Raw genomic sequence first — 18,495 nt, 5'->3', positions numbered from 1 at the left:
AAAGTGAAAAAGCTGACTTAAAACTCAACATTCAAACAACTAAGATCATGGCATACGGTACCATCACTTCATGGGAAATAGTTGGGGAAACAATGGAAACAGTGACAGACTTTATTTTCTTGGACTCCAAAATCACTGCAGATGGTGACTGCAGCCATGAAATTAAGATGCTTGCTCCTTGGAAGAAAATTATGACCAACTTAGACAGCATATTAAAAAGAAGAGACATTACTTTACTGGCAAAGGGCTGACTAATCAAAGCTATGGTTTTTCCACTAGTCATGTATGGAGGTGAGATTTGGACCATAAAGAAAGCTGAGTACCAAAGAATTAATGCTTTTGAACTATGGTGTTGGAGAAGATTCTTAAGAGTCCCTTGGACTGCAGTGAGATCAAACTAGTCAATCCTAAAGGAAATCAGTCCTGAATATTTATTGGAAGGACTGATGTTGAAGCTGAAGCTCCAATACTTAGGCCATTTGATGTGAAGAACTGATTCATTGAAAAAGACCCTGATGCTGGGAAAGATTGAAGGCAGGAAGAGAAGGGAATGGCAGAGAATGAGATGGTTGGATGGCATCACTGACTCGATAGACATGAGTTTGAGCAAGCTCCAGGAGTTGATGATGGATAGGGAAGCCTGGCATGCTTCAGTCCATGGGATTGCAAAGAGTCAGACATGACTTAGCAACTGAACTGAACTGAATGCTACTTGGAAGGGTTTCCCAGGTAGAGCTAATGATAAAACACCCATGTGCCAATGTAGGAGACATAAAAGACATGGGTAAGATCCCTGGGTTGGGAAGATCCCCTGGAGAAGGGCATGGCAACCCACTCCAGTACTCTTGCCTGGAGAATCCCAAGGACAGAGGAACCTGGCACAGGGTTGCACAGAGTATGACACGACTTAGCATGTATGAATGCACATTATTGGAAACGTGAACAGACTGGTTTGATGGTATATATGAGACAGTCTATGCTATCAGAATTTTAGCACAAAAAGAAAATGAGATGCTATTTTCCATATTTTCAGGTAAAGTCTAAGTGAATAAGATTTAATTTACAGCTCATCTTAAACAGTTCTTATTGTACAAAGTGCCAAACTAATTTACCAAAGAAAAAGAACCAAAGCTTACATAGTTAACAAGTAGTATTTACTGTTTCTTTAATATCTAAAAAGTACAATATTGTAAGATTTGCTAAAAATAATTCTTTACATAGTTTTTGGAAGGTTGGTGGCAAACATGATTTATAATTAAAAGACATAACTTTCAAACCAAAATCAGTTCATAGTCTTTATGGATTTTACAGAAGCAAGTTAAGATTCAGTTTAAGTACCTGAAGCAGTTTCCACAATAAAGCTTTTCCAAGAAATAGAAAACTGAAAAGCTTAAACAAAGCACCATCTGTTACCATGTCACCAAATTAACACTGACTCCTCACTGGTCCCCATCACATGATGGAGAATGGGAGGAGAGAGGAAAGGAACACTTATAGTAAGAAACAGAACCCTGAAATTACATTTGCTTAGGGAATCCCCCAAAGGCATCTTGGTCAGGTTAATACATTTCTGAGGAGCAGAAATAGATTATAATAGTTAAGGCTCAATCAAGATCATGCACTCATAGTAAAATATAATTACCGATATTTAAGTAATATTGAATGCCATACAACATATTTAAAACTTGTCATTAAGCCAACAGTGTACATATTTTCTTTTTGAATCCTTTAGCACTTTGTAGGCACAAAGAAATCAGTCTTAAGACAATGGAGTAAACAACAGAATCCCAAACTATAGAGATGCCTGTGACTAAATTTTATTACATGAAAACAACTATTTGTGCCTATCTTTAAAATTAATTTTACTAGTGAAAATTAATGCTTAGTATTTTAAAGTTTTTCAAACAGAAAGTATTTTACAGAGTATTATGTATGTGATGAAATAAAAGTAAGACAAAAAATTTGGAAAAATAAATGAGAAAGGAAAACTTAACTTGCATACACTAATGTTATAAAACACTACCACTAACAAACTCACATTTTGATCTCCTAGTTCAGAGTCCACACGGTTTTAGTGATTCATTTCTTTCTTAAAGTTATATATAAAGAAAATGAAGTGCCGTGAAAAGTAGTTAAAGTGATTACTATTTTCTAAGGAGAAATGAGAAAAATTTGAAAATGTAAGCCATAAATTTAGTTCCCTTTATGTTCTAGGAACCTGTTCTCTTAAAAGAGCTGGTCCTTAACTGAAACTGGCCAAAGAGATGAGAAACTGGGAACCCAAGAGCAATGAAATAACTAACTCCCAGACCAAATGTAAAATAAAAACAAAACAATCAAAAACAAAATCTGGGCTCTAATCAATATTTTTCCAAAATGGTTTGGATCAGCAGCCCAAGAGTCTCTCTGATTGATCTCAAAGGCACTTCTAAGAACTGCATTTTCCTTTCCCCTGACTGGTATCTGTCTAGGCTAGTTTATGATTCAGTGGCCTGTAGCACTGTATTATTTTTTAAAACACCACTTTAAGAAAGTACTTGTTTATTTGTAATTAAGTCCTATTAGTGGTGACTTTAATCTCATCAAGTTAAAGTAGACATAAAACATATAAAGAAGTTCCTTTTCCTACTAATTTCTGCCATTATTTCCTTCTTGTTCAAGAAGAAGTACATACCATATAAGCCATATAGAGAAACCAAGTATTGGAATATTAAACAACAATTTTAACCTAATTAACTCTGCAGTAATATTAAGGGGTTGTCTTGGTTAGATTGAATATTTAGGGGTAAATGTAAGTTGGACATGGGATCTTGTGAGCACAAGCTAATCTTTCATGGGTTATAAACCAGTTGATTATTAAGTGAAATCTTTACTTTCTTAAACTTTTAACATTTGGGGGACATGTAAAAAAGGTGAAAAGGAAGTAGGAGGGATTATATCTGGCTTTGAAGTATTGACACTCCCTCAGCTTTATCAATATAGGAATCTTCTTTGATAGCTTGAACTTCCCTGTCACCATCTATCATATGAGTATCTGAAGTATTTTTGTCATTCTGCCTCAAACGGTAGCTTTTGTAAGCACGCTGAATGATGGTTGCTGAGACTACCTCTTGTTTTCGTTTCAGAGTAGTTGTAATTGGCTCATATGTGATCTTAAAAGTGTTAGCTAATGTCAATCCTGATTCCATCTCTGAAAGAACTTTCTCCATGCTCAGATCTTTACCCAAAACTCTCTTTGTTAAAGCAAGTAAGACGTCAAGGCAATGAATTCTGTCTCCAACAGCCATGGGAAGGTCCATGGCAACAAGCTGGCCCTTGTTGGGTTTTGCCATGAAAAGAGGAGGATCAAGAGCAGCTGCAAAGTCTGAAAGCTTGCTAGAGTCTATGTACTGGGTTCTCTCAGGATCGAACCTCTTCCATACCTGAAAGAATTTCCTAAAATCTTCCTCACTCAATGTCTTGGCTTTTTTTTTAGAAGCAATATTTAAAAACTCCATGACAACAACAATGTACATGTTTACAATGATCAGCCTAGTTAAGAGGATGTAACTGACAAAATAAATAATCCCAAGAAAGGGATTGCCACAATCTCCTCTAACCTGAGTCCCAGGGTTAATTTTATTAGGATCACAGTCAGACCATTTACTATTGAAAACTGCATTGAGCATCCCATCCCAACCAGCAAATATTGTAACTCGGAAAAGACAGAGCATACTGCTGCTAAAGGTTTCAAAGTTGGACATATCGTCAATTCCAGCTTCCTTTTTAACATAGGCAAAATTGTACATTCCGAAGATGGCGTAGATAAACATAATCAGGAAGATGAGAAGACTGATGTTCAACAAGGCGGGGAGGGACAGCATCAAAGGAAGCAGCAGATTATGGAACAACTTTAGTCCTTTCTCAGGATGCAGAATGTGGATGATCCGTGAGAGAAGTATCAGTTGCACAAGGGAAGGAGATACAAGGTAATATCCTACCATCAGAGGCAGAAATAGTCCTTGGTGTAGGAAAAAATAAAGTAGGCAATACAATTATTTAGAGGAATATAAATTATTTTACATTTGTTTTTTTCTACATGTTCAGATAATTAATCCTTCCCCTATAACATTTGGCACACATTGAAAGTTTGGCTAAGCCAAATACTAATAGTGGCAATATTCAGCATCTAACAAATTTGGATGAGGATTTGGATGAGAATTATTTCTACCATAATTTCCAGGGTATTAGGGATCAGACACTTCTGGAGTCACAGATGGCATATATCCATAATGTAGGACAGTAGTCATATTTTTTTTTTCTGATTGCAGTTAGACCCAGCAATTTAGTTCAAATCAACTTTTACTGGATACCTAATAAAGGTACCATGAAAATATGCAAAGATAAATGACATGACTTCTATCCTCAAAGACCATATGATATACACAGTAGAGGTAGACATTTAAACTAATTATCATGCAAAGCAGAAAGACCAAGTTGATAAATATAATTGAAAAAATACTTTGCATTCAGATTCATAGATTATAATTTGGTTTATTAACTTGATAAATACCATATGGACCCTTAGGAACTTTAAATGTGAATAAACAAGTTTCGGTCTAGAATTTTTCTTTCCTGCTGTGGTGAAAAGAGAACTATGAGAGTGAGACATATAACTATAAAACAAGGTGAAATTATAATTACCATAAAAAAAAAACACAAGGAAAGTTCTCTGGAAGTACGGAGACAGTGTGGTTCATTTTGAGTTGAAAAGATGGAGAAGGGGAAAATCCTATGGAGCTTCTAAATGAGATGGTATATTTGCTGAATCTGGAAGGATTGTGTCTCACATTTCTGTTGATATGGTTATATCTTACATATATCCCCCTCTCCATTGTGCTTTAGTGAACCTTCTGCTGCTGCTGCTGCTAAGTCACATCAGTCGTGTCCAACTCTGTGCTACCCCATAGACGGCAGCCGAACAGGCTCCTCTGTCCCTGGGATTCTCCAGGCAAGAATACTGGAGTGGGTTGCCATTGACTTCTCTGAGTGAACCTTCTACTCTGACTCAAATGTTCATTTCTCTTCAATCTTCCAAACTCTTACATTATGCAGGAGGTTTCCCTCTTTAATTGTAAACACATCTTTACTCCTTGTTCACTAAGATTTTAGATAAGAAAGGAAGTGAAGAAAATTGTCTATCTTGAGGACACTACTTTCCCTCAAGCACAGACAGCTCATTCTTTCCCACTCAACATTTCTCAGTGTAGAAAGATGGAACGAGCAAGCATCTTTCCTTCTTTCCAGTGTGATTTCGAGATACTTCTCTTTCACATTAATTTTATAAAGAAAAAAATTTTGACAGTTTGTGGATCATGCCATTCAACTATACCATCTCCTACCATTCCTTAGCTCTATGATCTGTTCATTCCCCCTCATTCATATTCATTACAGACTTTAGTACACGGCTCAGTGTTGTCCATTCCACCAGCACCCATCTTTCAGTCTTTGGCTTTGTTAACTTTAAGACTCTCCATCATTTTACTTTAGTTATACCTATCTATCAGTATGTTCTGAACCCAGGATAGCTGACCTTCTGAGATCTCAAATTTAAACATTTTGTCTCAGACTGCAATTTCCTCTCCTTCTATATGTCTGATTCAATTACTCACTCTCATTTCAAACCACAGGGCTCCTTACTTTCATTTTCCTCTGTTTTCCTCCTTTCAGCTCTCTCCTGACTTCATGTACTTTTCTAGGAAGCTTCTTGCAACTGTCTATCAGTGTTGCCTGCACTGCCTCTATTACCTGCTGAACGAGTTAATTTTCTGGAGGTACAACTGGGCAGAAAGTTTATCCACATTTTCACTACTGACTGCACAGAATAGTACTTGACAGTAACACTGAGGTATTGTCCGTACTCTTATGGAGATAACATTCTAGTATGTGTTTACGGGAGGCAGACAGTAAGCCTTTTCTGCCTAGAACATTTTTATCCTAGATTCTTGGCTACCTCCTTAACCAGTGGGTCTCCATTAGTTTTCTGCCTCTTCTGTGAAGCTTTCTCTGACCTCTACTTACTGATTATGTGCATCTCACTTTGTTGTGCTGCCGTGGCACCCTGTGCTTCTTCCCTTACCAATACCTTAATAGCACATTAAAATGTCCTATCTGTATCCTTTGATAGATTATAAACTATGTATATACAGGAATTATGCCTACCTCATTTGCTACTGAATTCTTTGCATATAGCATAATACCTATTCACAAAGAGGATAATCAAATATATCTGTTAAATAAAGGACTGAGATCTCCAGAGTAAGAGAAAACTTGTGACCATTTCATAAAAGCCTAAAACTCTAGTGTTGTGAAAGTAGTAAATGATTTTAGAGATTAGAGGAAAGAAAACAATGAGTTCGAAAGGTTCTATCACACTAAAACATAAAGGTCCTGCTAGTGTCATCTTAAATAATGTATGTGATATACTGAAGGGATAATTAAGCATTTATCGGGTGGTCTGTGTAATAAAGTCTATATATTAACTCAGAAAGTATTTTTCAGTATGTTATATATCTTTCAGGCATGTGTACATATGTAAATGTAAAAATGTAAGGCGTTCCCTGGTGACTTAGACGGTAAAGAATCTGTCCGCAATGTGGGAGACCTGAGTTTGATCCCTGGGTCAGGAAGATTCCTTGGAGAAAGGAACGGCTACCCACTCCAGTATTCCTTGGGGGAAGTTGGGGCTCTCCTGGTGTCCCAGATGGACTAACACTTTCACTTTTTTCAAGGCATTCCTGCTGGAAATAAAGAGTCCTCCAACTCTTGTGTTTATTAAGAGACTATACCTCAGAAGATGATTACTATAAGAGGTTGACTGAATTAATATTATTACAAGTGAAAATCTGAGTAAACAAAATCTTACCTGTAATAGAGAAAACAACCACCATGAAGTCAAAAATGTTCCATCCACTGGTGAAATAGTTACAATGGAAAACGATGAGCTTTAGTACACATTCTCCAATATATAGCATAACATAAACTGAGTTAATCCAAAACAGAGCAGTGTCGATTTTTGGGCTCTGTTCATCACTTTGTATCATAATGGTTATTGCTTGGAAACATATAAGAGTCATAATGATGATATTAAAAACTCGACTTGTTACCAAGTCAAAGATGAATCGTTGGAACTTGTTCTGTGTATAAAGGAAAAAGGTGTAATATTCTTATTAATAAGATATTTATACACATTGTCTTTAGATTTACAACTTCCCTCCCAGCATAAATAGTAGAATTCATGAAGACGAAGATGTTACCAAACTATAATTACAGCATATAGTCAAAGCAAATAAACAAAAAGACCATGAAAAGCTGTGTCAACGAACACTTTTAAAAAATTATGTCAAAGCATTTATTGTTAAGAATTTTAAAAACACATCTTCATTTGTAATACAGAACATATAAAGGAAACTTTTTCAGAAAGCTAAAAAAATCTAGATGTTTCCTTACTTCTGGGAGAGGTACTGGTTGTTGAGAGTCTTCATACATCAGCTTCTTCAGTGCACGATACTGTTTCTTCTGTTTCACTGTTATAAAGATATTTGAGCCTCCCTGGTAAAGCAATGAAAGAAAAAGATACTAAAATCATATTTAATCCACACTTCACCTTATATTAATATGCATTTTCTAAAGCTTGGCAATTATTGATTTAATCCTCTAAAGAATGCTTAACTGCAATGAACTATATAATGTTTAAACATGTCTGACTTTCTGCACAAAAATCCATACAAAATACAGAGTATACACTGGAAAAGATGGATATTCAATTATATTTTGATGCATTTTGCTGTGGTAGTCAACCCTATTTTAACTTTTTAGTTACTGGGACCTACCTCTTGTTAGAGACAAAAGAGAAACAGCAGAGGATATCTGGAAAGGTTACTAAGAATAGTTAACCTCAAAAGCTGAACTTGATTTGTACCTTTCAGTAATCAAGAAAAAATAGAACTGGTCATATACTTGTTTTTATATGTTCACAAGTTACTTAATTTTCAAAATACTATCAGAAGATATCTTTTCATTATTATTCCAAAAGCACCTAGTACTTACAACCCTTGATAATACCTTCTAGGAATTATTCATTTTGTGTTTCTAGTGTTAATTTCAGTATCTTATATAGAAAAAGCAAAGTGAATAAGAGGTGAACATTTAATCTAGGAGTTAGGAATTGTTACTGCCCATGTCAGGACTGCTGCTGCTGCTGCTTCTAAGTCGCTTCAGTCATGTCCGACTCTGTGCGACCCCATAGACGGCAGCCCTCCAGGCTCCCCTGTCCCTGGGATTCTCCAGGCAAGAACACTGGAGTGGGTTGCCATTTCCTTCTCCAATGCATTAAAGTGAAAAGTGAAAGTGAAGTCGGTCAATCATGTCCGACTCCTAGCGACCCCATGGACTGCAGCCCACCAGGCCCCTCCGTCCATGCGATTTGCCAGGCAAGAGTACTGGAGTGGGTTGCCATTGCCTTCTCCGATGTCAGGACTGGGTCACTTAAGTTGACGCGGTTCACCAATTTGAAGCCCCTGGGCAAATCCTAGAATGTTATTCCATTGGGCTGAAATCCTTAAGAAGCTGAAGTATACAGTCCAATGACCACTGATCCTTCTGCATGCATGCATGCTAACTAGCTTCAGTCCCTCTAAGCCCATCTAAGTACTCTAATCCCATCTAATTAGTGCAGACTCAGAATGGTTTGTTCACCAGATTCTACACCAGATTGATGACTTTGCTAAATACAAAAGTTCAAGATTAAACTATTCTTTCTTTGATTCACTAGAAGGCATTTCTACACTTAATAGAAAGTAGATCCCTGAGGTTAAAATAAGTGGATTTATATGACATTTGAGGCATTTGTATTAACAGAAGCCCTGAAGGGAGTCTTCATGTGGAGATGATACTGAATATGGGTTTTTGAATTCTGCCTCTGAATTTTCTTATTTGTTTCAAGGAACTCCTATTTAGGTCACCTAATTAGGATTTATGACCCTCTACTTCTAGCAGAAAAAGCCATTTCAACTGACAAAGATGTCTCTGCTGGGTACAATTTTGAACCACTTTGAGTACATCAAAGAATAAAAAAGTGTGGTTTATTTTTCTTGAACATCTTCACATATTTGTGCAGATGCAAAACAATGCTATTTTTCAGCATGTCATGATTTACAAACACATACACGGAAACAGTTGTAATGTTTAATGTTTAAACTTGTCTGTGCTTATTTGAATATAGAAAATAATGTAAAGATAAACATTTTAGCAATATTCAATCTGCAGGAACATAAATAATTTTTAAAGATAAGTACCAGATAAAAATGCTATTAAGCTGAATCTAAAACCAATTATTTGAAGCAGGACATTTTTCCCCCCATGGGCACTGATTGAGAAAGAATATTTATACTTATCTTTATTTTATGCTTGTGGAAATTGGCAACAATATCACCAATCAACATACTCAGAGGAAGAAATAATCCAATGATAATAAAGTCAATAAAGTAACAATACATATAGATGTTGTTTTCAAAATTAGGTTGCATATCTACCTAAAAATTAAAAAAAAAATAGGCAAAATAAGGCAGAGCACAGAGGATTTTTAGGTCAGTGAAAATATTCTATGTGATACCCTTATAACTAAGGGTATATGTTATTACACATTTGTCCAAACCCATAGAATGCACAACACTGAGTGAATTTTGGGGATCATGGTGTGTTAGTGTAGGTCTATCTTTGGTAAAAAATATAGCATTGTGGTGAGTGATATCAATAGTGAGGAGGCTATGCATTTGTGAGGGTAAGGGTATATGGGAAATCTCTGTAACTCCCTCTCAATGTTGTAGATCTAAAACTGCTCTGAAAAAAAAAATACGTGAAAAAGTGAGAAAATAGCAAAATATTGACACTGACTTTTTAAAACGTAAGATTTAGAAAACATTTTAGGACAAGAAAATCCAACAGTGAGGCAGTATTTCCTCTTTGTTCTTTGGTGAAGAGTTATCACTGCTTTTATTTGAATTTTAAAGTTTACTGCATTGGTTTAATCATTGTTATGATAATCTTCAAATGTGCCTACTGGGCCTCAACCATTGTATATAATTCTGGAAGGAGTTCATTGTTCATGAAATAGTCAATCTGAATGAACTTTCTGTCTAGCACAAGCATTTGCTATTATCATGTTAATTACTCAATTATTGCTTGTGTCCTGTCCTTGAATTGCAAAAATGACTTTAGCCAACCTTAAGGATGGTTCTAGGATTGTACTGTACTTACATCAGTAGAATCAACTGCTGAATTCATAATAGTGAGCCATCCATTAAATGTTGCCTGTAAAAATGGCATGTATTTAATTCTTATGGAAATCTTATGCTTCGAGGCAAATAAAAATTAAAAGTCAATGTTATTAATACAATAAAACATTTGATTAGTAAGGTTAATCACACTTCAAAATACTGTGTAACTGAGATCTTTACCACTTTCATTATTACATTTATATTGTCTATTAAAAACTATTTAAAGCTATGAAGTTTATTTGTAGTAACTTAAAATATTTTAAAACAGTATAAATAAAAAAAGAGAGCTGGTTAGATAGATGGATAAATGGTAAATAACTACATGCTGCCTAAGTGTCATGCTGCTGCTGCTGCTAAGTCACTTCAGTCGTATCCACCTTTGTGCGACCCCATAGACCGAAGCCCACCAGGCTCCCCTGTCCCTGGGATTCTCCAGGCAAGAACACTGGAGTGGGTTGCCATTTCCTTCTCCAATGCGTGAAAGTGAAAAGTGAAAGTGAAGTTGCTCAGTCGTGTCCGACTCTTCGCGACCCCATGGACTGTAGCCTACCAGGCTCTTCTGTCCATGGGATTTTCCAGGCAAGAGTACTGGAGTGGGGTGCCATTGCCTTCTCCGCCTAAGGTAATTGCTACATGTGCGCTTTACTATGAGGGAGGTAAGACAGGAAGGATGCTAGATGTTGGGGGACTGAAGAGTCATTCTTCAAATCACTGAGTTAGAAACACAACAGCAGTAACCTGAGCCGGATCTGAAATTGTGTACATATTGTCTGATCAGTGGTGGAGGTAATAGGTTTGGTCAATATTTGTCATTTCTTCTGTTCACCTACTTCTATCTTTATCTCCACTTCCTTTTTCCAACAGAGCAAGGACTATATTTCACTTTTGTCTTTCTAAATGAGCTTAGTATACTATGTCCCATAACCTGTATCTACTAACAATTGCTAAGATAATTTAAAACTAACCTTATTAAGCATCCACATTTTGTCCTTTATGTTCACCTACAATTTGAATACACATAATTCAAAAATTCAAACAGGTACTTACTACTTGAAGCAGTGAAAGAAAACTGATTCCAACATTATCAAAATTTAGTTTTGCATTCTCCCATGGCATGGATTCATTAAATACAAGGCTTTCACACTGACTTCTGTTCATGACTTCAGATAGAGGAAACCTTTCTCCACTTGTTGGGTCAATGCACTCATAGAATTTGCCAGCAAATAAGTGTACTCCTATGATGCCAAAAGCCAGCCAGATCATAAGGCAGACCAGAAACACATTCAATGTGGGTAAAGTTGTTTTAATCAAAGCTCTCACTACCACCTGGCATATAAAAGACAAACATATAAACTTTCAGTAAGAAATGTGAAAGTATTTTAATCAAATTGGGAATATTTATTAATGTAATGTCATATTGAAATAACAACAACAAAAAGGCCATCTTTGAAGATGTAATAGGTCACTTGCTGGTATTTGAATAACCTAAATAAAAATTTATATTTAAAATATATATTAAAAATTCATATATTCTCAAAAATTTTGCACTAAAATTATTAAAATACAATGGAGCTGATTAGTATAAATACTCAAATAATTATTTCACTGATTTAACATGTTTATCCATCTCCTATATTGTACCAGAAATAAGCAAAACAAGTGAACCCGTATAAATGTATGAGATTATTTAGAAAGCACATGAGAGTGAAAAGAACCTAGGCCTAAGTCTTGGGGATTCTAACTTCAGGGATGATTAACCTACACAGTGGAGGGAAATTAAGAGGAAGACCAGAAGACTCTAGATCAGTGAAGCCAACGCAAGTGACTATTTAAAGAAACACTGAGCGGGCACTGTGCTTCTCAAAAATCACTGACCTCTCTGAACCAGTGTCTCTGGAGAACCACTTCAGAGTAGGAAGTCTAGGAAATGAATCTACTGCCTAAACTTAAATAAGCAGCAATCTCCATTTTCTCAGGTTCCTTTATTCTTTATTCAGAATTTTATTCCTATCATTCCACTAAAGCTCTTATGAAAATGTAAACCAGCAGCTATACTCAATGCAGTATTCTCCGTCTTTGCCTTCTCTGTATCTTTATCATTTACACTTGACTCCCTTTCCACAGCCTCTCTTCCCTCTCTCTTTTCCCCCCACCCTGAGGCACCATTCTCTTTCCTATCATTCTAATCTTTCCTTCTATCAGCCATTACTGAAAATGTAGCCATTTGTCTGTAGTTTCTTGTTTATATTCCTTAGATTTCTGTCCTTGAATTAATATTTTTACATTTAATTGTACTTCTAATTACATTTAGTTTCATTTCTAAAACTAAGTCACAGATCCTTTGCTGACACTAGATATTTTGAAAGATCCGCTGATGCCTCTGATGAAAACAAGTCTATGTCTATTAGAAAGTATACACAAATGTTAAGAATAAAAGAAAGAGATATGGTTGAAACAAATATTTAAATAATAAGAAGACCTGAAGCTTATTAAATACATAAAACTTTAATTTTGTAATCATGTACCTTCTGATATATCTTCAGAATTAATTCAACTACAGAACTTCCAGAGGATGAGATGAAGATTAAGATCTGGATCTGACTTTGACCTAAACATAATTATCTGATCTCAAATTATCCATGGCTACTATTTCATTGCCATTCTAATTAATGTATGGCATCAAGTAGTACAGGACTTGATTTCTGACAGAGGCGCTTTCCCTAGCAAATCATTTCCTAAAATTGCTTGTGTTTCTATAAATTGAGGGAAGACAATTTGCTGACTTTGAAACTCTCTTTTCCTCTCTGTGTATCTAAATTGATTAGGAAAAAAATCCACAGTATGTCAGAATGTTTTTAAAATTAAAAATGTTATTTTAGTTACATTTATTATCTAATTTGTGTGTGTTAGTATATATACGTATATGTATTTCACTTTCAGTTCAGTTCAGTCACTCAGTCGTGTCCCACTCTTTGCGACCCCATGGACTGCAGCATGCCAGGCGTCCCTGTCCATGACCAACTCCTGGAGTTCACTCAAACTCATGTCCATTGAGTTGGTGATGCCATCCAGCCGTCTCATCCTCTGTTGTCCCCTCATCCTCTTGCCTTCAATCTTTCTCAGCATCAGGGTCTTTTCAAACAAGTCAGCTCTTCGTGTCTGGTGGCCAAAGTATTGGAGTTCCAGCTTCAGCATCAGTTCTTCCAATGAATATTCAGGACTGATTTCCTTTAGGATTGAGTGGTTTGATCTCCTTGCAGTCCAAGGGACTCTCGAGAGTCTTCTCCAACACCACAGTTCAAAAGCATCAATTCTTCGGTGCTCAGCTTTCTTTATAGTCCAACTCTCACATCCATACATGACTACCGGAAAAACCATAGCCTTGAGTAGACGGACTGTTTTTGGCAAAGTAAAGTCTCTGCTTTTGAATATGCTATCTAGGTGGTCATAACTTTCCTTCCAAGAAGTAAGCATCTTTTAATTTCATGGCTATAATCACCATCTGCAGTGATTCTGGAGCCCTAAAAAATAAAGTCTGTTACTGTTTCCACTGTTTCCCCATTTATTTGCCATGAAGTGTTAGGACTGGATGCCATGATCTTAGTTTTCTGAATGTTGAGTTTTAAGCCAACCTTTTCACTCTCCTCTTTCACTTTCATCAAGAGGCTCTTTAGTTCTTCTTCACTTTCTGCCTAAGGGTGGTGTCATTTGCATATCTGAGGTTATCGATATTTCTCCTGGCAATCTTGATTCCAGCTTGTGCTTCATCTAGGCCAGCATTTCTCATGATGTACTCTGCATATAAGTTAAATAAGCAGGGTGACAATATACAGCATTTACATACTCCTTTTCTTATTTGGAACCAGTCTGTTGTTCCATGTCCAGTTCTAACTGTTGCTTCCTGACCGCATACAGGTTTCTCTAGAGGCAGGTCAGGTGGTCTAAACTAAAATAAAAAATGTTATTTTAGTTACATTTATTATCTAATTTGTGTGTGTTAGTATATATGTGTATATGTATTTCACTTTATTTAGGCATAATTGAGAAAAATTGTGTATGTTTAAGGTGTACAAGATGATGTCCAAATGTATGTATAAAATGTGAAATGATTCCCACAATCACACTAATTAACACATCTATCACCTCACATAGTTACCTTTCAGGATAAATGGTGAAAAACATTTAAGTTATACTCCCTTAGAACACTTCAAGTATATAATGTAGTATTACTAACTGTAGTCATGATACTATATACTAAATTCCCCAGACCTTATTCATTGTATATGTGAAAGTTTTGGATCCTTTGATTAACATCTCCCCATTTCCTTCACCCACAGCCCATGTTTTAATAGGCTATGTGTAGTTTATAGCCCTAGAATATTGTATGAAATCTTTCTATCACTAAACTGAATGTGCATTGGAAATTTGGCTTTTGTATTAATAAAGACACAAATGAGAAGACAACAAAGATTATGAGTTTATGGACATTTATTAATCCCAAATAAAAACCTGTAGTTTAGATTAGAAACTTTTCTCTTACCTTCATTTTTTCAAATTGAGATAGAACTCTGAGTGCCCGAAGGAATTTAATGGAAACAAGCGGTTTTAGTTCTTCCCGAGATTTGCCTATTAAACTAAGACAGAACACCTGGATATATATAAATAAAAAATTGAATAGAATTTAATTTTAAATTTAATCAAAACAATCTGTAAATGAACATTTCTTACAGAAAATTACAGTTAAAGCCTATTAAAATTTTTAAAAGTATTCTAAAGCTATTTAAAAAAGTGTTTTAAAAAATTCAAAAGTATTTTTTGGTATGAATAATAAATGTTATTGAGATTAAAAAATTGTGTATTTGAGATTCTTTATGGTGAAAGATTAATATTTACATCATTTTTATTTTAAAATTAGACTAAGAATCAGTTTCATGATTATTTGCAATATAGTAATAGTACACAGTATATTCTTTAAAACAGAATTTAGAATATGTTTTCATATGAATCCAAATATATATATATAATTAAGACAATATGCAAAATAGGGTTTCAGAGAAGAGGCATCAAGGAGGAAATGAATATTGTTAAGTTCAAATACTAATTACAAAAAAATAAGGATTCTAAGGTGATTTTTTTTAAAGTAAACATACATGCATAAATATGATTCAATATTAATAAAAATGAATGCTGATTGGGCAAGGTGGTATAGTTATGATTAATTTTGTTGTACCTTCATTTTTCTATATTTTCAAGGTAATATAAATGAAAAAAATTATTCTATTTTACCCTGTACTGAAGAGGCTCAAAGTGGGCTTCAAAGTAAGGATATCATTTATATACACATGGAAGAATGCAGATAAAAAAGAACGATAACCAAGAAACAGGAAGGTGGGTTGCAGGTATAGTGTGGTATCATTGAAATAGAAGGTTTTTTCAAGAATTAATTTAGAAGACAAAGGTCAGATATTGTAAGTCATTATTTATTGACTGAGAAGCTCCAATCATTGTTGACAGAATGGGGAGACATTTGTTCATCCAACAAAAATTAATGAGCACCTACTATGTGACATGAATGGTTCTAGGCATATAGGGTAAGGAGAGAACAAAATCGAGAAAATACTTTGGCTTAGTGGGGCTTATTTTTCTTGTTATGTGGAGAACAGAGTACACGTGTGCAGTGGTGGAACTACTGTGCGATTCACATGTTCTGGTACCTTGGATCAGTGTGCTACTGGTGAAGTTTATGATGGACAAGTGTTCAGATGCTCAGTTGTATCCAACTCTTTGCAATTCCATGGACTGTAGCCCGCCAGGCTCCTCTGTCCATGGGATTCTCCTGGCAAGAATACTGGAGTGCGTAGCCATTGCCTCCTCCAGGGGATAGTCTCAACCCAGGAATCGAACTCGTGTCTCTTAAGTTTCCTACATTCAGCAGGTGGATTCTTTACCACTAGGGCCATATGGGAAGCTTGAAGTTTATGTTAAGCAGTCTAATTTTAAATGTATGATTTAAAGGTAGAGCCAATAGAATTTGAATATTTTATAATGATGATATTTTCAAAATATTGTTCAATAAGCCTGTTCTCTTAGCAGCAGGTTTATAGGTAATGATTAGAAAAAACCAGGAGTTAAGTGCTGAACTGTTAAAATTTTAATATGAAAAGATGGATGTTAAACATTACATATAAAGAAATATGGGATATTGGTGACTGAGAATGTATAGAGAAAGGTAAAAGAAAGATACACATAAATCAAAAAGAAAGTCAGAGTAAGAGTAAAGAAGGAAGAGTAAACAAATAGCCTTTAAAATTTTTCTTTAAAATACATACGATAACAACCATGAAGTCTAGTTTGTACCAGCCATTAGTGAAATAGGCTTTAAAACCATATGCCATCCACTTTAGAAGCATTTCCAGAATAAAGATGTAGGTGAAGATCATGTCAGCATATTCTAATAAGATTTTAATAGTCTTTCTCTGATCAATATATATATCTTCAAAAGCCTGTGGATAAAATATTTAAAGATCAGTGTACATGTAATTTCTAAAATCTCTTCTGGCAAAGTGGGGAATGAGATCCCATCTCCAGATGGTGACCACTGTCATAGACTGCAGTCTCAAGGGCTTCTACACTTGATGTGAGTTTATTCACATAATCCATATCCATTTTCTGATCCATGCCTGTAGCAGACATCATTAATTGATTCCAGAACCTCTACTTATAGAGTCTGAACTTGACCTCATAATTGTTCTAAACAGTGAACTGAAAAGTCTCTCTCAAATCAGTTATTCAAACTTAGATGGAATCTTTAGTCATATCTGACCTGGTTCTTATCTCTTATAGCCATCTCATGCTATTGTGAATAAAGGAGTGAAAGTGAAGTCGCTCAGTTGTGTCTGACTCTTTGCGACCCCATGGACTGTAGCCTACCAGGTTCCTTTGTCCATGGGATTTTCTAGGCAAGAATACTGGAGTGGGTTGCCATTTCCTTCTCCAGGAGATCTTCCCAACCCAGGGACTGAACCCGGGTCTCCCGTATTGTAGTCAGATGCTTTACCGTCTGAGCCACTAGGGAAGTCTTGAATAAAGGAGTAGAGATAAGCAAACAAAGAAAACCCCTAAACCTGTGTTTTCAGAAATCCATACAGCTATTACAAGAAAAGTCACAAAGCGTGTCAGATAAACCAGTGGAAATAAATGAATATGAAATAAGACTATAATGTCTTCCCAACATTCTCAGTTTTAATAGATCAACCTCAGTTTTACTGTGGAGGAAGCAAAGTCTGATAATGTCATTCAAATTAATTTCATAGTAATATTTTAGCATTGAAAAAAAGGCAGTAAAGTATCAATAACCTCAGGCAGACTTGTTGCAAAGTGCAATGGAGGTCAAAGATTAAACATGAATGAAAATAATCATATGTAAACAAAGGTGTGATTCTTGAAAACCTATTGCTAAATAAAAGTATATATAAAATAATAGAATTAACTGGCTCAATTGAACCAATTATGGACTAAAGTATCCTTTAAAACAGATTATAAATATCATCCAAAGTTATTCTAAAGTACTATTTATTAAATGGATTTACCTACTGAAAAGGTACATAATGCAAACTAATATAAAAAGATATGCAGAAGCTTCTATTTCAATTAAAACATTGAAAGAATAGGCAATCTCAGGACTTTGCAGGTGGCTCAGTGGTAAAGAATCTGCCTACCAATACAGGGGACACAAGTTGATCCCTGGTCCAGGAAGATCCCACATGCCACAGGAAAGCTAAGCCCATGTGCCACAACTACTGAGCCTGAGCTCTAGAGCCCAGGCTCCACAGCAAGAGAAGCTACCACAGTGCGGAGCCTGGGCACCTCAGCAAAGAGTAGACTTCACTCACAGCAACTGGAAAAGCCTTTGTGCAGCAGCAAAGAGCCAGTGCAGCCATAAATTAAATAAATAAATAAATCTTTTTAAAAGTAGGCAATGCCAATATATGGCAGTTGAAGCCCACATGCTGGCTACCCATGCGGAATGGGGAAGTAACCGTGAGAGGTCAGAGTGTGGTTCTGGAGCCCTGGTAGTGTTCTCCTTCACGAGGCAAGTGATGGTTACGTGGGTATATTCACTTGGTGAAAATCCTTTATGCTCTACACTTACGATCTATCTGCTTTCCGGTATGTGTGC

The 18,495-nt window shown here is 35.7% G+C and overlaps 1 protein-coding gene across 1 annotated transcript in view; it reads right to left on the bottom strand.

The window, feature by feature from the left end:
* Positions 1–1,137: 1,137 nt before the first annotated feature.
* Positions 1,138–18,495, bottom strand: part of SCN7A (sodium voltage-gated channel alpha subunit 7) — an 81,520-nt gene continuing 64,162 nt past the window's right edge. The window contains exons 18-25 of the mRNA XM_027558694.1: positions 16,646–16,819; positions 14,857–14,964; positions 11,364–11,642; positions 10,297–10,350; positions 9,435–9,572; positions 7,489–7,593; positions 6,905–7,175; positions 1,138–4,000 (exon numbers count right to left, since the gene is read on the bottom strand). Coding sequence (XP_027414495.1) covers positions 2,934–4,000; positions 6,905–7,175; positions 7,489–7,593; positions 9,435–9,572; positions 10,297–10,350; positions 11,364–11,642; positions 14,857–14,964; positions 16,646–16,819 — 2,196 coding nt within the window. The 3' untranslated portion in view covers positions 1,138–2,933. The remainder of the gene's footprint in view (positions 4,001–6,904; positions 7,176–7,488; positions 7,594–9,434; positions 9,573–10,296; positions 10,351–11,363; positions 11,643–14,856; positions 14,965–16,645; positions 16,820–18,495) is intronic.

This window comes from Bos indicus x Bos taurus, chromosome 2, assembly GCF_003369695.1.
Source record: "Bos indicus x Bos taurus breed Angus x Brahman F1 hybrid chromosome 2, Bos_hybrid_MaternalHap_v2.0, whole genome shotgun sequence".
NCBI classification, from domain to species: domain Eukaryota; kingdom Metazoa; phylum Chordata; class Mammalia; order Artiodactyla; family Bovidae; genus Bos; species Bos indicus x Bos taurus.
Note: the sequence above shows the minus strand (reverse complement) of the source record. Positions and strands in the feature narration are given on the sequence as shown.